The following is a 19,487-nucleotide window of genomic DNA, read 5'->3' on the forward strand; positions in this document are numbered from 1 at the left end:
AACCTAGAGAATAGCATGGATTCAAACAAACAACTTTATACCAACAGTCAGAAGTTGGCAGCACGGGAGCACTGAGGCTGCCCAGAGCAGCCTTAGGTTGCAGGTTCCTGCTCTCGAGGCCCCATACGCCTAACGTCACTCATCTGAAGCTGTTCCAGTGCAGTCTGGAGCTGTATCACAGTGCCCTCTTCCTTTTCCTCACCCTCTTCTGGCAGTTCTGTCACAGGGAACTGGAAGGCCTGGCTCAAATAGCCATTCAGGGTCTGCTTGTCTAGGCTGGGATCAATGGTCATCAGGGCCTCATGTAATTTAGGCAGAGTCACCTTATCATGGCTGCCCACCAGGGAAAGAGAGAAACAGGCCTTGACCCTCCTCTCTGTACTCCAGACCCCAAGATGCCCTCTCCCAGGCTTGAGCAGTATATAGTGTCCAGCAGCAAGCTCGGTGCATAGGGAGACCCAGGGGCTTGAGGTGCCACCCATGGCCCAGCCTGCAGGACTTGCCTATGGCTAAGTGAGCTTGAAGGCCCCAGGGTCACTCACAGTTCCAGGCCCAGTTCCTGCTTCAGCTCGTATAAGTACTCATCCTTTTCATTCAGGTACTGTTCCCACAGCTTTTGCAGAAAGGGCACGCTCTGGCCCTCCTCATCCTGGGAAGGGGCCACAAGGCAGGGTGAGGGTACATGGGCTAGGGTCCAACAGAGGCTAGGGCAGGGCTGGGCAAGTTCCTGGGCCCTTGACCCACCTCCATAAACAATAAGCGGTAGTTGACCAAGTCTGCATTGCTGCTGCTGGGATGCCAGCCCCCTGCCTCCATCAATTCCTGAATTTTCTCATCCTTCTTGAAGGGGAAGGTGCTCCTGAGGACAGTGCTATAGGGAGACAAGAGGGCCAGTGGGCCTGGCTGAGGCCTGCCTACCCATCTCCCTGCATCCTTCTGCCAGCTCCACTAGTGCTCAAAAGGGCAGCATGCATTGAAGCTCTGGCCCTTCCCATCAGGCTCCCCTTCCCCCTGCACAGCCAGGGACCTGGCCAGAGGACATGTTGGGCTGGAGTTTGGGGTGGCCCGACTGGTCTCTCACCTTAACTGCTCCATGGTTAGTAGCCCCTCATTCTGACTGTCAGCATGTGTCATCTCCTTCAGCAGCTGTGCTATTGTCTCCTTCTGCTTGATGTATACACTTTCTTTCCTCTGTAGGGAGGGAAGCATTGACTGTCTTGCTGTTTCCTAAAGGGGTAGGGACAGGGATAGAGCTGGCCTATGCTGAGCATAAAGGGTGGAGGGCCAGGCCCAAGCTCACCTTTCCCATCAAGACTGCATAGAATTGACTCATGACCTCATTGGAGTGGAAGAGCTTGATATATTCAAAAATGGTGTAAGCCCAGGCCATGGCATCACTAGGCCCAAAGCGACGCTCCAGGAAATTGAAGAAAAAATCTGAGAACTTCTCTTTCTGCACGGTAGGGAAAGACTGCTTGATCAGCCTGCTCCACAGTTGGTTGGCCCTCCTTCCTGCTCCCTAGCACCTTGAGGGGCCCCCTGGAGGACTCAGGGGGCCACACCAGGCCAAAATGGCTGGTGAAATCTGACCTGCTCCTCAGCAATACGTTCCTTCCAGGCATCCTTGAGGATGTTTACCACATCCTTCTTGGTTGGCTTCTTGTTCTCCACAATGCCATCAAACTGAAGGAAAGCAGGGATAGATTCACCATAGCCCTGGAAGGAAGAGTGTCAGCTCATCTCTGGGCCTGCCTGTAGCCCCACCCTCAAGCAGTGCAGAGCCCCATATAGTTCTGGCAGAACCTCAAGTCTCAGCAGTAAGGCCTGGCTGTTCTGACTCTGGCCCCAAGCCTCTTGAGCCCAGGGACTCCCCTACCAAACCAGGGAAGAAGTCTTTCTCCCGGAGCAGACCCTCGCCAATCTCCTCCAGGAGCACGTCAACCAACTGGTCGCTGTTCTTGCCTTCGGCCAGCACATGCCAGCGATCTTGACCCCCAGCCACCACATCTGCAGGTAGGAAGAAGGAGCTGGAGTCCGGACCATGCCCCTGAGCAGTCCCTGGGGCCCCAACAGCCAGCATTACCTTCGCACTTGGACCAGTCAGGCCGTGGTGTGGAGGTGCGCTGGATCTCCTGCAGCTCAGCATAGAACTGGTCCCGCTCTCTCAGCGTGCTCATGTGCAACTGCAGCAGCATCTCGTGCTCCTTACGGACCTCCTCATAGTCATCTTTCAGGCTGTCCAGCTGTGGGCAAGGTGATTAGTCCTCACTACCCACCTGTATGACCCTGCCCTACCCTGCTTGCCCACCAGCACCTGCTCCTGCAGATCCTTGTTGGTCTTCTCCTGCATTTCAAAGTCCCTCCTGGGCACCACATCTCCAAAGTTGGCCTTCATGGTGTTGAGCTCCATCTGCATGCGGGTCAGGTCTTGCCGGGCCATCTTCAGAGCCACTGTTAACTTCACAGGGTCCTCCCCCCAGATGCCTGCCAGGGGGCCCGCCAGCTCGTGTTACCCTGGCTCTGGAGCCTGTAGCCCAGGGCAGGGTTGAGTGTCCCTCAGGACATGTCCCAGGCCTTCCTGCTCTCCCAGGTTGGGAACCCCTGTGCCTTTCCACGGTGCTACCAGCATAGGGGTTCGGACTCAAATAGAGAAGCCCAGGATGTGGGGTACCAGGACTGTCCTGCTTTTAGGGAGTCTAGGCTACCTCAGCTGCCAGCGATTGCCTCTTAAACAAGTTTGTGACTCTCAGGCCAGCTTAGAAGATCAGCAGACCCAGGGGGCAGCAGGGCCATCTCCCATCGTGAATAGGCATGCAATGAGCAGATATTAGGAGAGCTGAATGAATGGGATTGAGTGGACCCCTCTCCAGTGCCCCCTCAGGGGAGAGAAACCCACCACAGGCTTACCTGGGTACTGAGCTAGTGACATGTCTTCCCGCTGGTACCGTAGCTCATTCAGGTCTGCGATGAGGATCTTGCGGGCATCTCGCTCGCTGAGATAGTGCAGGTACTCCTCAGCCAAGTTCTTCCTCAGTTTGGTCACCTGTTGAGAAGGTGGCTGTGTGGTCAGGGGCTGTCTCTGGAGCCCCGTGTGCAGCTAGTCACCGCAGGGGATGGAGGGGTCCTGGGTGGCCCCACCAGGACCTGGGAACATGAAAGGTAAACAAAGGAGGAGACTGGTCGTTCCAGAGTCCCGCAAAGTGCCAAAGCTCTCTCCTGTGGGGAAAGCCTGGCAGCCAAGGAGCAGGACTCTGCTGGCATTTGGGGCCACACCGAGCCAGTGCTGAGCCATAGATGAGAGCAGCACGTGGAGAGGGGGCTCAGTATGTCATTCCAGGCAGAAGGGTGGAGAGAGCTAGGGGGTCACCTCAGTGCCAGAGGCCTCGAGGTCACCCCTGGGGTGGGGGTGGCAGGTATCCAGGGAGTTGGTTACCACATTACTCTCATTCACCTCACTCTGCAATGAGATCTTCTCCTCATTCTTTTTGTCAATGAGTTTTAGCAAATTCATCTTCTCTTTCTTCAACATGGAGATTTCGTATCTCTCCTCAGCCCTCATGGCCAGGATCCTCTCATTGCAGTCCTCATTCACAGTGACAAGCTTGGCCTTCAGGGGCTCCAGAGCCCGAATCTTCTCCCTCTGGTGGGCTAAGCAGGGACAGGTGGGACAGTCCCTTTAGGGCCATGGAAGATAAATTGTCAGGAGACACTAATCCTGAGGTCACAGTGAGTGGCTATGTCCCTTGCAAACTCCAGGAGTCTATGCATAGCTGTTCAGAGCACAGTCCCTGCTTAAGGCCTTTCTGCATTTGCTTTTATTTTTATTTTATTTTATTTATTTAAATTTTTTTGAGTTATAGTCATTTTACAATGTTGTATCAAATTGCAGTGTAGAGCACAATTTTTCAGTTATACATGAACATACATATATTCATTGTCACATTTTTTTTCACTGTGAGCTCTGCACTTGCTTTTAAACCTGGGACAGAGTCCAGATGAGGACTGGGGTCTCACCTATACCCTTTCCCCATATGGCCTTTAGTTCTGCAGCTGCACCATGTGCAGCACCTGGTAAGCCTGGTGAGGGAAGCCTCCTCATCACTTCACAGAGGTACTCACTCCCTTCTAGGTTAACTCTTAATAGAAAAGGTGCTGTATTTCCTACTGATATTGCCCCATCATGCTTCTCAAGAATGGGAGGTGGTCAGTTGCCCTGGGGTGCCTTACGATAGGACAGTGTAAACAAAAAGGCTGAGTGGGGCTTGGTGACCTCAAAGCCACTTTTGTAGCTGCCCCAGCCCTGCTGCAGAGCCCCAGAAAGGCAGAGTAGGATTCTCTGCCTCTTCTAGGCTGGGCCCAGGCAGGGAGGCTGCAGTCTTACCGAGCATCACTTCATACGCATTTTTGATGGAGGAGAGCAATGGCTTGTATGTTTTGAAGTCCTCTATGAAGAATTCAAAGATCTCTCTGTAAGGCTGGCAAGAAAAGGGAAACTGTCACCTCCTGGCCTATAGCTACCACTCTCAGTAGGAACTAAGTTCTCCTTCGCTTGGCTTAGAAATGTTCTAACATGAAGCTGCCTGGTGACTCACATTCAAATAAATGCTCCAGGCACATCTGGGTCTGTCACAGCCACAGAGTTGAGGGGCAGTTCTGTCTCACCTGCTCTCTGGAGACCTCTCCTGTTGCTGTTTCTGAGGCCTGGCAGATGACTTCAGTCAGTCTGCCTGAGCCCCCTATCTGGCCCTCCAGGCAGCCAGCTTCCTCCATGCACTGTGCTTCAGTTGGCCTCTTAACCAGCACCCCTCCCCATCTTACAGCCCTGTGGGGACAGAGAAGATTGAAGGCTCTCGCCTTGCATTCCAGCCTCCAAGTAGAGGTGTGGTTTCCTGTCCCACTTGGACACACAGGAAGCGTTTGGAAGCAACATTGTGTACTGGAATGAGCACAGGCTCCTGAATCAGCCCCAAGGTTGAATCCTAGCTCCCCTACTACATAGTTGGATGCCTTCTCTGAGCTTCTGCTTCCTGGTTGGTGAGGTTCCTTCAGCCCGTGAGACCCATCCAGGTCCTGGAACATAGACAATGCTCAGCAAATGCTTCTGTCAGTGACTAAGTCAGAAGTCAAGGATTCCCCATTGCCATCTCTGAGCAGAGATTGGATGAGTCCCTCCCTAATATGCACCAGAATCTAGGTTACACCTAGATTTCTCTCTACGTGTCTGGCTAAGTTGCTCAAGCTTGGGGCTATTGTTACTGGGCTGGTGGACATTGTATGACCCCTGCTTGCCCAACTGCCAGGATTCAGGCTCCATTCACTAATGTCCAATGACCCAAGGTGGGTGCTGTGGATCACAGAGCTGAAGGCACTGGAGACAGTATCCAGGCCACCTGACTCAGGTGAGAAAGTCTAAGCCTCAGGGGAGTTTTGGTTCCATATAGGTAGCCTTGCCTGTTCTCTGGGTTTGTCATAGAATATGTTTCTCTTACCAGGAGGGGAGCCCAAAAGAGCTGGGAGAGGCTGGTCTCTCCTGAAGGTCTGAAGTGCCCTGTCCTGGTGAGTAAGGTTTCCTCCCAGCCTTCCCCCCACCCTCCCCACAGTTATTCTGTGGCTCTGACCTGCAGCCTCAGCTCTTGGGCAGAATCCGTGCCCAGGTCCAGCAGGAGGAGCTCCTGGCGTAGGTAGTTCTCTAGTTGCTCCAGGTACCTTGGCTTGGTAGTGCCCAGGGGCTGCTGCTGCCAGCTACTGCAGGGGGTTGTGGGCTGAGATGTGATGGGCACCCTGCCAGGCCCTTGCACCCTGGGTCAGGGGTAGCACACACCCCTATGCTGTCTCTGGGCCCAATCCGTCCACCCCTGGGCTAAACCTAGCTTACCCCGCTCGCTTTTGGTAGTCATCTGAACAGGGCTTTCGATTATGCAGAATGGTCTGGTCACTGATATATGTGGGCCATGGGGACAGGTGGCTGCCAGTGGAGAACGAACCGGACTACAGGAAAGGACAGGTGGGTTTACCATGGCAACGCTGCTCTACTTCCTGATGCTCCTCTCCAGGCTTCTCCTTCCACTCCTTTTTCTACCCCCTCAACTTCTCAATATGGTTCATAACTAAGACTGTGGTCTCTAGAGTTAGAGAGGGATTAGATTAAATCCCAGATTTCCCTTATTAGCTAGCTGTGTGACCACAAGCTTAACTTCTCTGAGTCTCAGAAATGGGTATCTCTAAAATGGGGATGGTTGTAGTCCCCATTGCACTGTATTGATGTGAGGATGCAATGAGAAAGCATAAAGGGTAGTTTACATAGACTTGGGCACCTTTTAAGAGCTCAGTAAAGGTGATCTCTTTTTCCTTTCTGTAGGTGTGGGTGAGTATTGAATATCTGTGCTATGAAAACTGACATAAGTACCAATTGGGACCATCTCTTGCCCTCACAACACAGTCCAGCTAGAGAGACAGAGATGGAGGAGGGCAGGCCCAGTCTCAAGCCGGATTGACACAGACAGGACTGCCGAGGTGCAGCAGGGTGAGCTGTGGACCCTGGGAGGAGACTGGGCTCTACCTCCTGGGGGAGGGGGAGGGGGTAGAAGCAGTGGGATCTCATTTTGAACCGTGAGCAGGGGTAGCGGGTATAAGCGGTAGTATGTATGAGCTTGTTTTTTAACCTTGGCATTAAATAGTCAAGATGTAAGAGAAAAAAATGACTGCTGACCCAGTGAAGCCTATTTCTAGAGTTCATCTATTCAGTCATTAATTTGTTCATCAAATGTTTCTGGATCCATGGTACAAGTCAGCCCCTACTGGATTCTGGGATATGAGAGAAGCTGGGTATGATGGAAGTGGGATGACAAGTGAATTGATAATCACAAGTCAGCAGGTAGTAACTGAAGCCAATGGAGGTCACAAGGGTTGGGGGCCCTGAATGGAGGGGGCCAGAGGAGACTGCTAATCTTAGGGGAGGAAGAGATGATGTCAGTGATTTCAATAAAGCTTGAAATACTGCATGGGAGAGGCTGAGGTCACTCTGGGAGAGGATTATGTGTCAGGGAAAGTGAGGGATGCACAAAGACTGCCTGGGTAGCATCCACACCTCAGGGAAACAGCAGGAGTTCTGAAGAGCCGTGAACAGGGGCCGATGCCCAAGGAGAGCAGGCCGGATGAGGTACAGTCTGGGCTGTCTGGGCTGGCCAGTGCAGAGGGGACAGAGATGGAATGGCAGCTTTATGCATAAGGGTGGTCCTCAAAGCCTTACTTATGGCTGTGAAAAAATTAGAAAATTCCTAAGTGTCTAAAAATAGAAAATTGTTATACAGCTGTGAAATGTTTACAAAGAGGTTTAACATGGAAATATACTAATGCTATAGCTGTAAGGGTTAAGTAAAGCCTGAAATTAGGGAATAAGCACAACCAGGTAAAATGAAAAGATGGAGGAAATAATCCAAAAGGTTAATCCGATGATTATTATTCTCTATAAGATTCTCAAAGAATAAATAATGATTATTCTCTAACAATAAGACCATGGATGCTTATTTTTCTCTAATTGTGCATTTTTCAAAATTTCCTACAAGGCACATATTACTTTGAAATTTAAAAGAATATTGAATTAGGAGGGAGGGTAGAGCTCAGTGGTAGAGTGTGTGCCTAGCATGCATAAGGTCATGGGTTCAATCCCCAGTACTTCCATTAAATAAATAAAAATAAAAAACACAAGGAAAAACTATGTAACTTGCATTTGCTGATATAATGCAATGAACATAAGAACTAATAATACAAATATACCTCTAAAACACTTAACCATTTATAGGTATTTAAAACTAAATTCGTATTTTTCCTGACCCATTACTTAAGGTAAAAATACAGCGTGCTTATAGAAATGCTAATGTTACATGTTCAAAATGTTTGGGAGATGATCAGAAAAACACTCACAAGGTATTTAATTATTTAAAATCCTTTCACTCTTAGGAAAGAAAGCCTTAAGCCTCTGTTGCTTGAAAAGGAAAAAACTATCAATAATAAAAATTTTTAAAATAGGAAATAAAAGTAGAAATAGATAAACTGAACAAAATGAGAGAAGCCAAACTTAGAAATCAAGCTAGAAAAAGTTTTTCTGAAAGACTATCAAAAATGTATGTGATTTTTATATTAGGGCAAAGTAACCCTGGAAGACAGCTGAGAAGTTGTCAAGCACTTAACCCTGGTGAATTAATGATAGGTTTTTCACATTTCAAAAGGCCAGTCCTCGTGTTCTGTTTGCCATTTCTGCCAAGAGAAATCGTGGTCACCGTACTTTGATTCCCAGGGATATGCTGCTTTCTTGGCCTGGTTATTAATGGCTGGTAAGACCTCCACAAGCCGGTGGCTGGAAGGAGCTGCTCCTGGGAGCTCCAGGCTCTCTGCTTTCCCCTGCAGGTGAAAACTGGAAGGGCGGCCCTGGGGGTGGGGGAGTTTGGGGACGGCGGGAGGAAACATCGCCCTCTGGTGGTTGAGAACGGTGTCGCTGCTGCCGGGCTCAAGAAAGGGAGTGACAGCCCAGCTCGAAGTCCACTAGATAGATGGCAGCTGAGGAGGGTGGGGTGTGGGCGCCTCAAGTAATCGGGTCTTGTGGGACCGTGGCTGCGCCTGGTCTCCACAAAGAGTCCACACTAACCCTGCCTGAAGTTAGGGTCCCCATGTTGGAAGTCCTCAGTCTTCCAAAGTGTGTAGCCCATGTATCCCCAAATCCTCCACACAAGACACACTCACACAAGGAAAATCACCACAGCCCACAGTTCTCCACTGTGAGCCTGAGTTATAAGTTTGCTCAAATGTTATTTTTCATCTGTAAGATTTGAACAGTGGCTGCTTGCTGATTAAATAATCATGATCATATCAACAAAATCCCCTCAGTACTTAATAAGACAGTGTGATTTTTTATATAAAAACTTTAAAGAACAGGAATGGAGGGAGAACCTGTCCTAAGGCTGGTAAAGAGTCTCTACTTCTAATGCAGGGCCAACAACACAATGGAGGAACATCCTTTACTGCTGTGCTTACACACCTACTCACAGCATTTATGGTGAACATACGCCAGCCACTCAAGTACCACATCAGGCACTGTGGCTGTAAAGACAAAAAGATACAGTCATATAGCTCTGAAGGACCATGGAAGATCTGGTGGAACCATCCTAGCACCTAGCACAGTGCCTGGCACATGGCAGGCTGGATGAAAAAATGTCCACTCCAGAATGCTGCGTTGCTGGGGAAGGTTATTAGTGGGCAGGGGCTGAGTCCCTTACTGCTTAGGGAGGTCTGGGAAGGCTTCTTAGGTGAGATGTGGCAAGTGTGCACACTCTCACCCCAGCACCTGTAGCCTCTGAGCTACACTCCCCTGACTGGGGAGAAGCCACTTGGTGGGGCATGTTTCAGGTGGACGATGCTTTTGGGGCTGCAGAGAGTGAGGCAGAAAGGATCTGGGGACCAAATCTGAGGGTTCCAACAAAACATTGCCACTAACCAGTGTCTTCCGTTTTTGAGAAAGCTTGCGTTTCTGAGTACTCTTGGTTTCTGTGAGGAGAGAATCATCTATGGTCACTCCTAAAGGCCGCAGGTGTGTTCTGCACAGGAAAGAGGAAGGAAGTGGTGGGTGACAGTCCTGAGTGGGGAGAGCACTTCCACCCTTCCCAGATCCACAAGACATGGCCTCCTTTCCCCTCAGAGCAAGGCTTTGTGTCTTCCCAGTGCTGCCTCCATATTCCCAGAGATGCTGCCAACAAGCTCCTGGCTCTGAGCTCAAACCATTTTTCTTCATTCCCAGAAACCTTCTCCCCATCACCAGAGTCTCACCAACTCCTGTAGTGGTGGGACACCCTCACCACGCACCCAGAGAACCCTGTGGGTCTACACTTCCATTCAGTGTTCAGCTGTGGCTGTGATGTCAGTTTCATGCATGTGACTGGCACATTCTGGGGTTGTGATACCAGTCAGGTGTGAAGGCAGGCGCTGTAGGACAAGAAGCACAGGGTCTGGGGTCCAAGAGCTAGGGTGAGAGTCTCAACCCTCTACTCACTGGCTGATAGGGCCCAGAGGCTGACACCTGTGGTTCCAATAGGAACCCTCTTGGGCAAATCATTTGACTTCTCTCAGTCTAGTTTCCTCATAAGGAAATGGAGTCAATTCTTGCTTTTTCTATCTCACAAAGCTATTGTGAAGTTTAAATAAGAGTAAAAGAGAAGTAAAAACAGCCTGTAAACTGCAAGGAGCTGCAGAGTTGTTAATTATGACAGCAGGATGAGAGAAAAGTGGATCATAAGGAGGTCTTTAACTCCTTGGCTTCTTGAGAGAGCCATCCTTGCTCAAGCTAGGAAGGCATTTGGGGGTCAAAAGGGCGGGCTGCATGTGGGCAGGCAGACCCCAGTGGAACAAAAGGAAGAAGTAATCCCAGCAATCCTTGGCAGGGGTGGGTAGGGGTGATTTATGCTGTCAGGCAGACTTGTGTCTTCATTCCCTTTGCTAGCTGGTGACCTTGGGCATGTTGTTTAACCTCCTGAGCCTCAAATTTCTTTGTCCATAAAAGTGAGACTAGGACTACCCAAACTCCAGGGAAGGTGAGAGCAGGAACATGAACCCAGTTGGGAAACCCTGTCCTGCAGGATTCCTCAGTCCTACTTCATGGAGCAGTGATACCCCAAACTCCAGTCCTCGGTTGTCTCTAAATCGAACAAATGTAAGCAAACCATGTCAAATAAGTAGCTGGTGTGGAAAACCAGACGTTTTTGCCCAGACGTTCATCATGGGTTTGAGACAGCATGCAACAGATCAATCTGTCTGCTCACTGGGTTAAATCATACCTTCCTGTCAAGACCAGTCAATTTTCCAAACTATTCTTTTTGCTCCTGCTGGGACTACTATATGAGGCAAGGTAAACAAGAAAACTATGGAGAAATCTACAAATCCTGAGAAATTGTCAAGTGGAAAATCTCAGTAGGTAACATGTTAGTTTTAAGTGTCAAAGGAGAGTCCTAAATAATAACTTTAAGAATAATTGGTAGTGTCTATATACTTATCCAAAAAGCGTAGGAGGCTTCTTTAGTATTATATTAAATATATTACACCAATTCTCAGAGAGGAATGGAAAGCAGGTATCTATATTTCTACTTCAAAGGTGGATAAAAGTCAGTTATTTAACTAATGGCAGGCAGTGGGTTTGACGGGTATGTCCTGGTACTGAGTGAAGTCAAGATGCTGAGTTCCATCCACAGACCTACTGTGCCAGGAATGTGAGGTTGAAAGGAGAAAGCCAGTGGGGAGGAGAAACCTGCCCCAGGAAAATGCACAATTCAAAGTTCCCTTTTGGATGGTCCTGCTGACATATGTATCATGCTGAAATATCCTTCATCATCCTGGCCCTGCTCTAAGGGGAGCTGGAGGCGGACATGCATACTATGCCTCTAAGGGAAGCAGTGAGCTTGGCCCAGTGTACTATACATCACTAAATACTGGTGAATGAAGAATATGGGCAGGAATGATGTTTTGTACTGCCACCAAATTCAGCTTCAGCAATTACATTATGCTTTTTACTTACATTATGCTTCTTTCTTAATTTTTTTTAAACTTCTTACTCTTTTTTTTAAATTAATTTTGGGGGGGGTAATTAGGTTTATTTATTTTTAGAGGAGTTACTGGGGATTGAACCCAGGACCTTGTACATGCTAAGCATGTGCTCTAGCACATGAGCTATATCCTCCCCTCCTATGCTTCCTTCTTTAAATACATGAGGATTCTCTTTCTGAGTCTTTTTCACATCCCTTTCAAACATGACTGTAATTTCCTAAATCATTCCTGTGTTGGGTAACAACACTCTTTCTCAAGACTGCTGTCTGAGTTTTGTAGATTAATTTTAGCTCTGGATAAAATAATCAAGCTGGCATTTAATTTGCTGATTTTTGTGGGCATTCTCTGTCAAGGCAGCAGATCCTGGGGAATTAGAGTTTAGGTGATATCAAGGGTTATTTTGTTCTTTTTTGGGGGGGTAGTTGGGTTTATTTATTTTTATTTATTAATGGAGGTACTGGGGATTGAACCCAGGAACAACTTGAAACACTTACTGAACACCTGTTACATGCAAGAACTGTCATGAGAGCTTCATATATGTCGCCTGAATATTCCCAACAATGTGAGGTGAGGTTTGTGTTTGAGATATGGAAACAGAGGCCCAGAACTTAAAGGGCCTTCTCTGAACTCCCAGAGCTGGAAAGGTATTTAGCCAAAATTTTTGTTTTAATATGTATACTTTGTGGCTTTCCTGGCTAATAGAGCTTGTAATCATATTTGCTTCACCCCTGAATACAGGCAGGACCTACTTTGAGCCGTGGGGTGTGCCTGGGCTGCTTGGAGATTCTTCTTTGTCAAAAACAAAGTGGGTGAAGAGACTGTGTATGCTTGTGGCTAAAAGCTTAGGTTAAGGAGTCTCACATGGCTGGGTTCAAATCCTAGCTCCAACACGTATAAACATGTGTAAAATACGATGGCTCCAGGCTTCTATTTCTTCATTTGTAAAATGGTGATATTACTACCTCATAGAGTTGATGTGAGGGTTAAATGTGTTATATAAAGCAATTGGCACATAATTACACGCTCAATACAAACAGGCTGGCTGTTAATAATGAAAAAGTGCGCCTGCCCTTGCACTAGAATGTAACGTCCTCCCTGGGCGGAGAAGTCATCTGGGATTCTGTTTCGGCACCAATGACCCCGCAGGGCTGGAGCCCCAGACGAATGGACAGAGGCAGGAGGTGCAGAACTGCGAATCAGGTACCATTTCTCTTTCTGGAAGTACCAAGCCCTCCTCTCCGCCCTCAGCCCGGCCAGCGCCTACCTCGATGTGGTCGTGAAGCTGAGATGCTGTGGCTTCAGGGAGGCCATGATCCTACGGCAGCAGGGCAGCCAGTACCCGCTGCTTAGGGAGCTAGGGTAGTGTACAGCCCGTCGTCATGGCGACCAGGTCCCAGCAGCCCAGCGGGCGGGGGCGGGGTCAGGGTTATGTCACGCCCCCTCGTCTCTCGTCGGCAGGCTGGAAGGAAGACCGAGTGGCAAGGGTGGACTCCGACCCGGACCCAGGGTCTTCTCAGAGTCAGTCACTACAGCAGATATGACCCTAGCGACCAGAACTGACACAGGGGGATAAACCAAGGCCATGGGGGAGGGAGGCGAACTGAGAGGTCGCAGCCGCGTTGCCAACGGGAACTGTAGTTTTCGGTGTTCCAATGTCTCGGCCGAGCAAGCTTATGGCTGAGCAGGTTTGTAGTACATCTACCAAAGTTCCTTACCAGCCCGAGCTGATCCGCCCTTGGAGAGCTCTGCATTGTGGGATATGGAGTCCGAAGTGTGGCGAGGTGTGGCGGTGCCCGAAGAGAGGTGCCGGACTCGGACTCGGTTTCCCTGCGGCCTCGGTTGGCTCGCTGGCCATTGGCTGAGCGGGGCGGAGCTGGTCTCGCTCATCCCCGCCCCCAGTGACACAATAGCAGCTCCCTCCAAGATGGCGGCGGCGACGGCGGACCCGGGAGCTGGGATTCCGCAGGTTGGAGACTCCTCCGGCGGGGGCGCTGGGGGCGGGCAGCCGTCCCCGGGGGAGCAGGAACTGAGCCGGCGCCTGCAGCGCCTGTATCCCGCGGTCAACCAGCGCGAGACGCCGCTACCGCGTTCCTGGAGCCCCAAGGACAAGTACAACTATATCGGCCTCTCCCAGGGCAACCTCCGCGTCCACTACAAAGGTATCGGCCTGTTTAGGGGCCGGGTAGAAGGGCCAGAGCGTCTGCAGTGTGGCTGTGTTGCCCAGCCCCTGCTGGATCACGTTCCTTCACCAGCCCGAGTGCTCTGGGTTAGGCCTTAGCCCCTGCGGGGTGTCTAGGGTGATGGAGCTGACCAGGCCGACTAGGATTGACCTACTAGTCTGCTATGCCCTGAGACACCTGATGTCAAGAGAACCGCAACAGGTGTCCAAACCCAGTGGTGGGCTGGACCTTCTTGCGTGTCCTGGAATAGCTCTAATTCTGGATAGGCCCTTCACCACTGCTTAGTTTCAGGAATGTCTGAAGAAAGGGATGGTCACATTCCCTCCATTAGTCAGAGACCCTTGAGCTTGCTCACCTGCCAGACATCCCAGACAGGACCTAGGATTCTGTGCTGAAGTTGTGGGGGCGCCTTCCAAGGCTGCCTCTTCCTCCCCTGGTCTCCCAAGTAGGTTGCCTGTATTCTGGAGATTCTGCTAGCAGCACTAGGAAATCTCTCATATATGCACCCACAGAGCATGTATCCTCCTGTGGTTTGTGTGGGAGACAGTGTCTCAGGCAGGGCTGCTCTTCTCAGGAGCCAAAGGTGAGAGGTGTATGTATTTGCTCACTTGTTGTCTGATTACTCCTTGGACTATGTAAGGGCTAACTCTGGCCATGGAGGGCTGAAGTTGACGTGGAGCAGAGAGGGATGAGGCTTCCATTTGCATTTCCTTCTGCTGAAATTTCTTCCTTGCCCTCTCCTATTAGGCCATGGCAAAAACCACAAAGATGCAGCCTCAGTGCGCGCCACCCACCCCATACCTGCTGCCTGTGGCATTTACTACTTTGAGGTGAAGATTGTCAGCAAAGGAAGAGATGGGTAAGCTCCTCCTGACCACCTTCTTTCCTCCAACACTGAGCTATTCCCTGTAGTCAGAATTTGAGGTCTCCTGGTTGATACTTGTGACTGGTGTGAGCTGATGAACTGCATGGGTCTGGGTTGCAAAGGGTTGAATTAGTGAGTGCCTCTGTTACCTGGCTATGGTCATGGCCTAGTCTATAAAGCAGCCTTTCATGGCAAGTAGGTACATTGTGGTGGGATCAGGGGCTGAGTGGAGGGTGATTCTCTTTTTTGGGAGGGGAGTGCTTCTCCTTAGTGATAATGTAGTGAAATACCTGGCTTCAAGGTCAGGGAAACAAGTAACAAGTTTACATTAACAATTCAGTGCCTAGAATGGAGTCCCACCACTGTTGTGTGGAGTTTGTGACTTCCCTCTTCTTTTACACTCTTGCTGCATTCAAGGTTCTTTTTTATGGCATTTAGTCATATAGAGGCCCCTGAAGGCTTCAAAGGGATAGTAGAGTCTTTGCATCATTCATCAAAGTTGTAGCAGCCACTGGCCTGTCATCTTGGAGTAAACAGCATGCACATGGTTAGAATCAGGTGACCTTGCTACTCATAAACTTGTTTTTCAGTCCGGGGACTTGAACACCAGTTGGACCAGCTTTAGAAAGGTCCTCATTAAAGTCAGCATTAGGGAGGCTCCCTATTTTAGGGTGATCTAAGCAGACACAGGAAATCAGAGGGGGAGATTTTTCATTTTTCTTCCTGTTCTTCTCCCAGTCTCCTTCTTTTTTCTGGTGATTGTCACAAAGCAGGTGTTTAAGCTATGAAATAATATATATTTCAACTGCCTTGGAAAGGCTTTCCTCATCAGATCTTAGATCTGGTTTGGGAAGTTTTCCAATCCCGCCAGTGACTTCCGTGCCAACCCTGAATATGTGTTCTTGAGCATTCAGGATACTTCCTCTCTCCTAGGGACTGTCCCCCTTGTGGTACATGCAAAATGCCTGGACAGGGGGCTAGACTGGGGGCAGGACTGCTGGGGTCAGAGCTTTGCCTGCTTCCTCAGTGAAGTATCATCTCTGCCTCGGAGGGCTATGTGGTTGTGGGTAGATCATGGGGCTTTGAGCTCCTTGTCTGTACTGTGGGGACCTAGGCCAGCATCTAAGCTGTCTTTAACCCCAGAATTCTATGATTCTGAAATTTTGATCATGGCAAGCTGTTGGCATCTTTCACTTTTATTCCCATCTAGTGCATTTACAGATAGGAAGCTTATGTTATTGGAGGGCTTTAAAGCTTTGATTTTCCCTTTTCACTGTCTGATAAAAGCACATATATTTAATGTGCTTGAAGAAGTATGAAAGAGAATGGCCTCTTAAAACAAAACACACACTGCCAAAATAGTTACAGTATAGTTCAGTATAGACTGAAATGTTGGTGCTGTAGTCTCATATTGTCAGAGACTGAGGGGCATTTCTTAAACTTGTAGGGAGGAAATAGATTATTTTCTCTATAGTCCTTAACCACAGATAACAGCTGAGCTAGTGAAAAAGGAGAACAGTTTTTCAGAAGGGGAGTGTTCAAATGTAGAAACCCGGGTTCCTTCACCTGGCTTTTCACATTTCAGTTGTAAGTGGATCTTGCTGGAAAAAGCCCTGTGTGTTGTTAGATTGGCTTACTATAGGGGCTGCCTGCAAATCTAAAGAAAGTTGGGCATCGTCTCCCAGCTTTCCCAGTATTTTTACATGTGGTAAGTATAGCCGTAAAGCTGACCTGGAAACCTCAGTTTTAGAAAGATCTTAGGTCATGTATGCCTGTGGTGGTCTGCATCAGTTGACCACTGTCAGAGGGAAAGTGTATGAATGTCCCCTTATGGCCTTTTTATGGAATCCCTGAAAGCTTTCTCGTGGCTAGGATATAGCCAAATGTTGCTTTGGGCCAGGTATGGTTTTGAGGAGGCCAAGGGCTGTTCCAGGGCAGACAACCATCGGCTTATTTCCTGTTTCCTGTCAATGTTGGAGGCGTGTTTCTGACCTGGGTTTGGTCCATGACCCAGGTGTTAACCGGTTGTGTAGCTTTCCTGTATTATATGGTTCAGTCCTCATGGCATCTCTGTAAAGTCACTGATGCAGATGATGATGTACCTGTTTTGTGGGTGAACCCTGAGTCCTGGGATGTGTGGTGACCTGCCCTGGTTGTGGGGCTTAAGGTGTGCAGTGAAGTAGCTAACTCATCAGATGCATTCGCCTGATCCCAGACACTTGTGTCCATGCTGCTGCTGCCTTTCTCCATCTCATTCCTCTCCTGGGTAGAGTGAAGGAATGTCCAGTTGGATTCTTAGGGGATCATAGTGTTCTTAGGGGACAGAACTGAAAGATGCTTCGTGCTGAGTGGGGCCAGAGAAGTGTGGCATCCTCTGGACTGGGCTTGATTGACTTACAATCCCACTGAATCTGTAAACTTGTTTTTCTGTAGATTTGAATATAGGCCTCCTTTGTAAAAGGTGTTTATGGACCCAGTTGTCAGTGTCATTGTTTTCCAAAAATTCCTTTGTTCTGATGATGTCTTTTGTTGAAAAACACACTAAGCTTGTCCAATTAGAAAGATTTCATTTCAAGGGTTGTATTTATTCATACCTACTATGTGCCAGGCCCATGCTGGGTGCAGAGAGAACAGAGGTAAAGCCTACAGGGGCCAGTCTTGTCCTCAGAGAGCCTATGGCATACTTAGTAGAGAGTGGACTGAAAGGCTCTCTGCAAGAGGAGGCAGAGCCTGGGCACGGTTTTGAAGGATGAGTAGGAGTTTCCCGGCAAGTGAGACCTGTTGGACCTAAAGTGCGTCTGGTCAGTAACTGGCTTGATGTCTGGGTGCTGGGCTTTCTGGGCACTCCTCACATATAAGGGAGAGCTAAAGAAGGAAAGGCTGTGTTTGAGATAAGAGCCTGGTACAGACTGATGGATTTCAGCTGCATTTTGCCAAGTCACCAGAGCTGGGAGCCCCAGGCACAGATCTGGTGGGGTGAGGAGACATCAAAGCCCTGCCACTGGTGCCAGAAGATAAGGGAACCCAGGTTGATGTTGTTAGGAAGCCAAGGAAGCCCTGAAACTGAGGGTTGCTGGGGAAATGACTTGTCCAGGCAGAGTTCATGGACCTGTGAGTTCCTCCAGCTCTTAGTGATGACACATGGAGGGTGTGGCTGGCCAGGCTGACAGATGCTCCAGTGTGACCCTCAAAATAGACTGTAACATCATCTCAGTGGTGGCGGTGGCCTCCTGACATGTGACGAGTGGCTCTACCCAAGAACAGCAAGCCTGGGCTAGAGCACTGGATGGAGTTGGAGGAGCTCTCGTCTGTAGCTGGTGCCCAAAGCCAGGCCCTGAGCAGGGGCCTCTGGCCACAGCCAGCCTGCCTTTGCTTGCACTTGCAGCTGACTTCTTTGGCCAGGCAGCAGGTACTCATCTATTAATTCTCCACATCACCATGAGGCACTCATTGTTTTGTTCCAGTCCCAGTCCTGGGCTCCAGGAGCACAGGCCTGAGGTCTATCTAGAGAGGAAGCAGATAAGCCTGTGTGCGTGACTTCACAGGGTGGTGTAGAAAAGGCAAGTTCATGGTGTGTGGTACACCCAGAGATGGCCCGGAGCTTGGACTTCCTCCTGTACCCAAGAATTTGGGGAAAGTTTCACAGAAGAGGTGGTGATGCTAAATCTGGAAGGACAGGTTGGAGAGTTCCAGGTGAACAAAGTGAGAAGCGATCCTCTGGACAGAAGGAACAGTACATTAAAAAGATGTGGAACACAGAGTGTGAGACAAGCAGAGGCCAGACCAGAAATACGTTGTGTTTTGTGGCCGAAGAGCTTGGGCTTATCCTGAGGGCAGTAGCAGTGTATGAGGACTTTGGATCTGCCTGCGCTTTTGAGACTGGATAGGGGAGAAGAAACCCCACTGGTCTGGTTCAGATCCTTGTGCAGTTCAGGCCAGTGGCTTTAGGTCCTTGACTCCGGGCATGATTTTCCTATAGCAGTTGTCTTTTCTCCCTTTGGCTGGTCTTTCTCTTGTATGGTGGGATGCACAGGTAGGATGTTGAAGACTGGTATTCAGAGAGGCTTCTCGGAGGTGAGAGGCCTCTGTGTGTGCTGGTGTTCTCTGCTATTCTGGTTTTGTCCAGTCCCATCCAAAAGACAGTGCTGTCTGATTTTTCATGGAGGATCCAGACAGCCACTCACTCAACTAAGATCTCACCTGCCATGTTTCTGGTCTGGAGACCCACTTGATCTCAGGGCCTCCATTCTAGAGACAGCTGTGGCTGGTCCCTCACCCTGGGTCCCCCAACTCCAGTCTCTGTGCAGTGCCATTGAGAAGTTTGGAACTCATCTGCAGACCCAGGGAAGGGTTTGTCCTGCCTGCCCTGAGAAGTAGGTGCTATGTTTGCCCAGGGCAGGTGCAGACAGCTGTTGTGCCCTGTTCTTCCTGACTGCCCCCCAGTGCTGATGGCCTCATGGGCAGATACTGAGCTTTGGGCTGCGTTTCTCCCTAGTAACACATTGTACTGTTTCTGGAGACATAGTGTATTGGGGCTCTGGAGCATCTTTGAACGTTTTATGGCTTACCTGTATTGGGGGTTAAAGCCCAGGTCTAGTTGGGAGTACTAAGGTGTAGCTCTGGCATGGAGTGAGAGTACTGGAGTACACGAGGTGTCCACTTTTCTTGCAGGACCTGTTCCTGCACTAAGCACATCTGACCTGCCCTGGACCTCCCTGCTCACTGTATGTCACCACTCAGGCTCCCACTGCGAGCTGAGAGTGGGGAGTGTGGCTTCTTTCTTTAAAACTGGGACTTCCTGGGTCAAGGAGCAGCCTCTAGAGAAATTCCTAAAATTCACTTCACACTGGACCCCA

General features: G+C 49.5%; 2 protein-coding genes and 1 long non-coding RNA gene across 9 annotated transcripts in view; 2 read left to right on the forward strand and 1 right to left on the reverse strand.

The window, feature by feature from the left end:
• Nucleotides 1–16: 16 nt before the first annotated feature.
• On the reverse strand, nt 17–13,183 carry TSNAXIP1 (translin associated factor X interacting protein 1). 7 transcript variants are annotated; one of them, XM_074370556.1, is made up of 16 exons: nt 12,851–13,183; nt 9,491–9,590; nt 5,876–5,988; nt 5,619–5,745; nt 4,382–4,475; nt 3,452–3,648; nt 2,908–3,043; nt 2,315–2,484; nt 2,084–2,243; nt 1,877–2,007; nt 1,591–1,716; nt 1,301–1,453; nt 1,082–1,191; nt 745–871; nt 543–649; nt 17–333 (listed from the first exon to the last, which is right to left on the reverse strand). In XM_074370556.1, exons 1-16 carry the CDS (start codon nt 12,895–12,897, stop codon nt 93–95), a joined length of 2,139 nt encoding a protein of 712 aa, XP_074226657.1. In that variant the 5' UTR covers nt 12,898–13,183; the 3' UTR covers nt 17–92. The 7 variants fall into 7 exon arrangements, with proteins under 7 accessions (XP_074226657.1, XP_074226659.1, XP_074226656.1 ...); XM_074370558.1 differs by lacking the exon at nt 5,876–5,988; XM_074370555.1 differs by lacking the exon at nt 12,851–13,183 and having other exon boundaries at nt 17–276; nt 9,491–10,127.
• LOC141578667 (uncharacterized) lies at nt 3,629–5,984 on the forward strand. Its single transcript, XR_012509258.1, has 3 exons — nt 3,629–5,399; nt 5,493–5,556; nt 5,923–5,984. It is a non-coding gene; the product is annotated as an uncharacterized LOC141578667 (long non-coding RNA).
• Nucleotides 13,184–13,203: 20 nt separating the features above from the next.
• RANBP10 (RAN binding protein 10) overlaps nt 13,204–19,487 on the forward strand; it is a 60,462-nt gene continuing 54,178 nt past the window's right edge. Inside the window, exons 1-2 of the mRNA XM_010962488.3 lie at nt 13,204–13,745; nt 14,514–14,625. Of these exons, the coding sequence (XP_010960790.3) occupies nt 13,346–13,745; nt 14,514–14,625 (512 nt within the window). The 5' untranslated portion in view covers nt 13,204–13,345. The remainder of the gene's footprint in view (nt 13,746–14,513; nt 14,626–19,487) is intronic.

Source organism: Camelus bactrianus, chromosome 9, assembly GCF_048773025.1.
Source record: "Camelus bactrianus isolate YW-2024 breed Bactrian camel chromosome 9, ASM4877302v1, whole genome shotgun sequence".
Lineage (NCBI taxonomy): Eukaryota > Metazoa > Chordata > Mammalia > Artiodactyla > Camelidae > Camelus > Camelus bactrianus.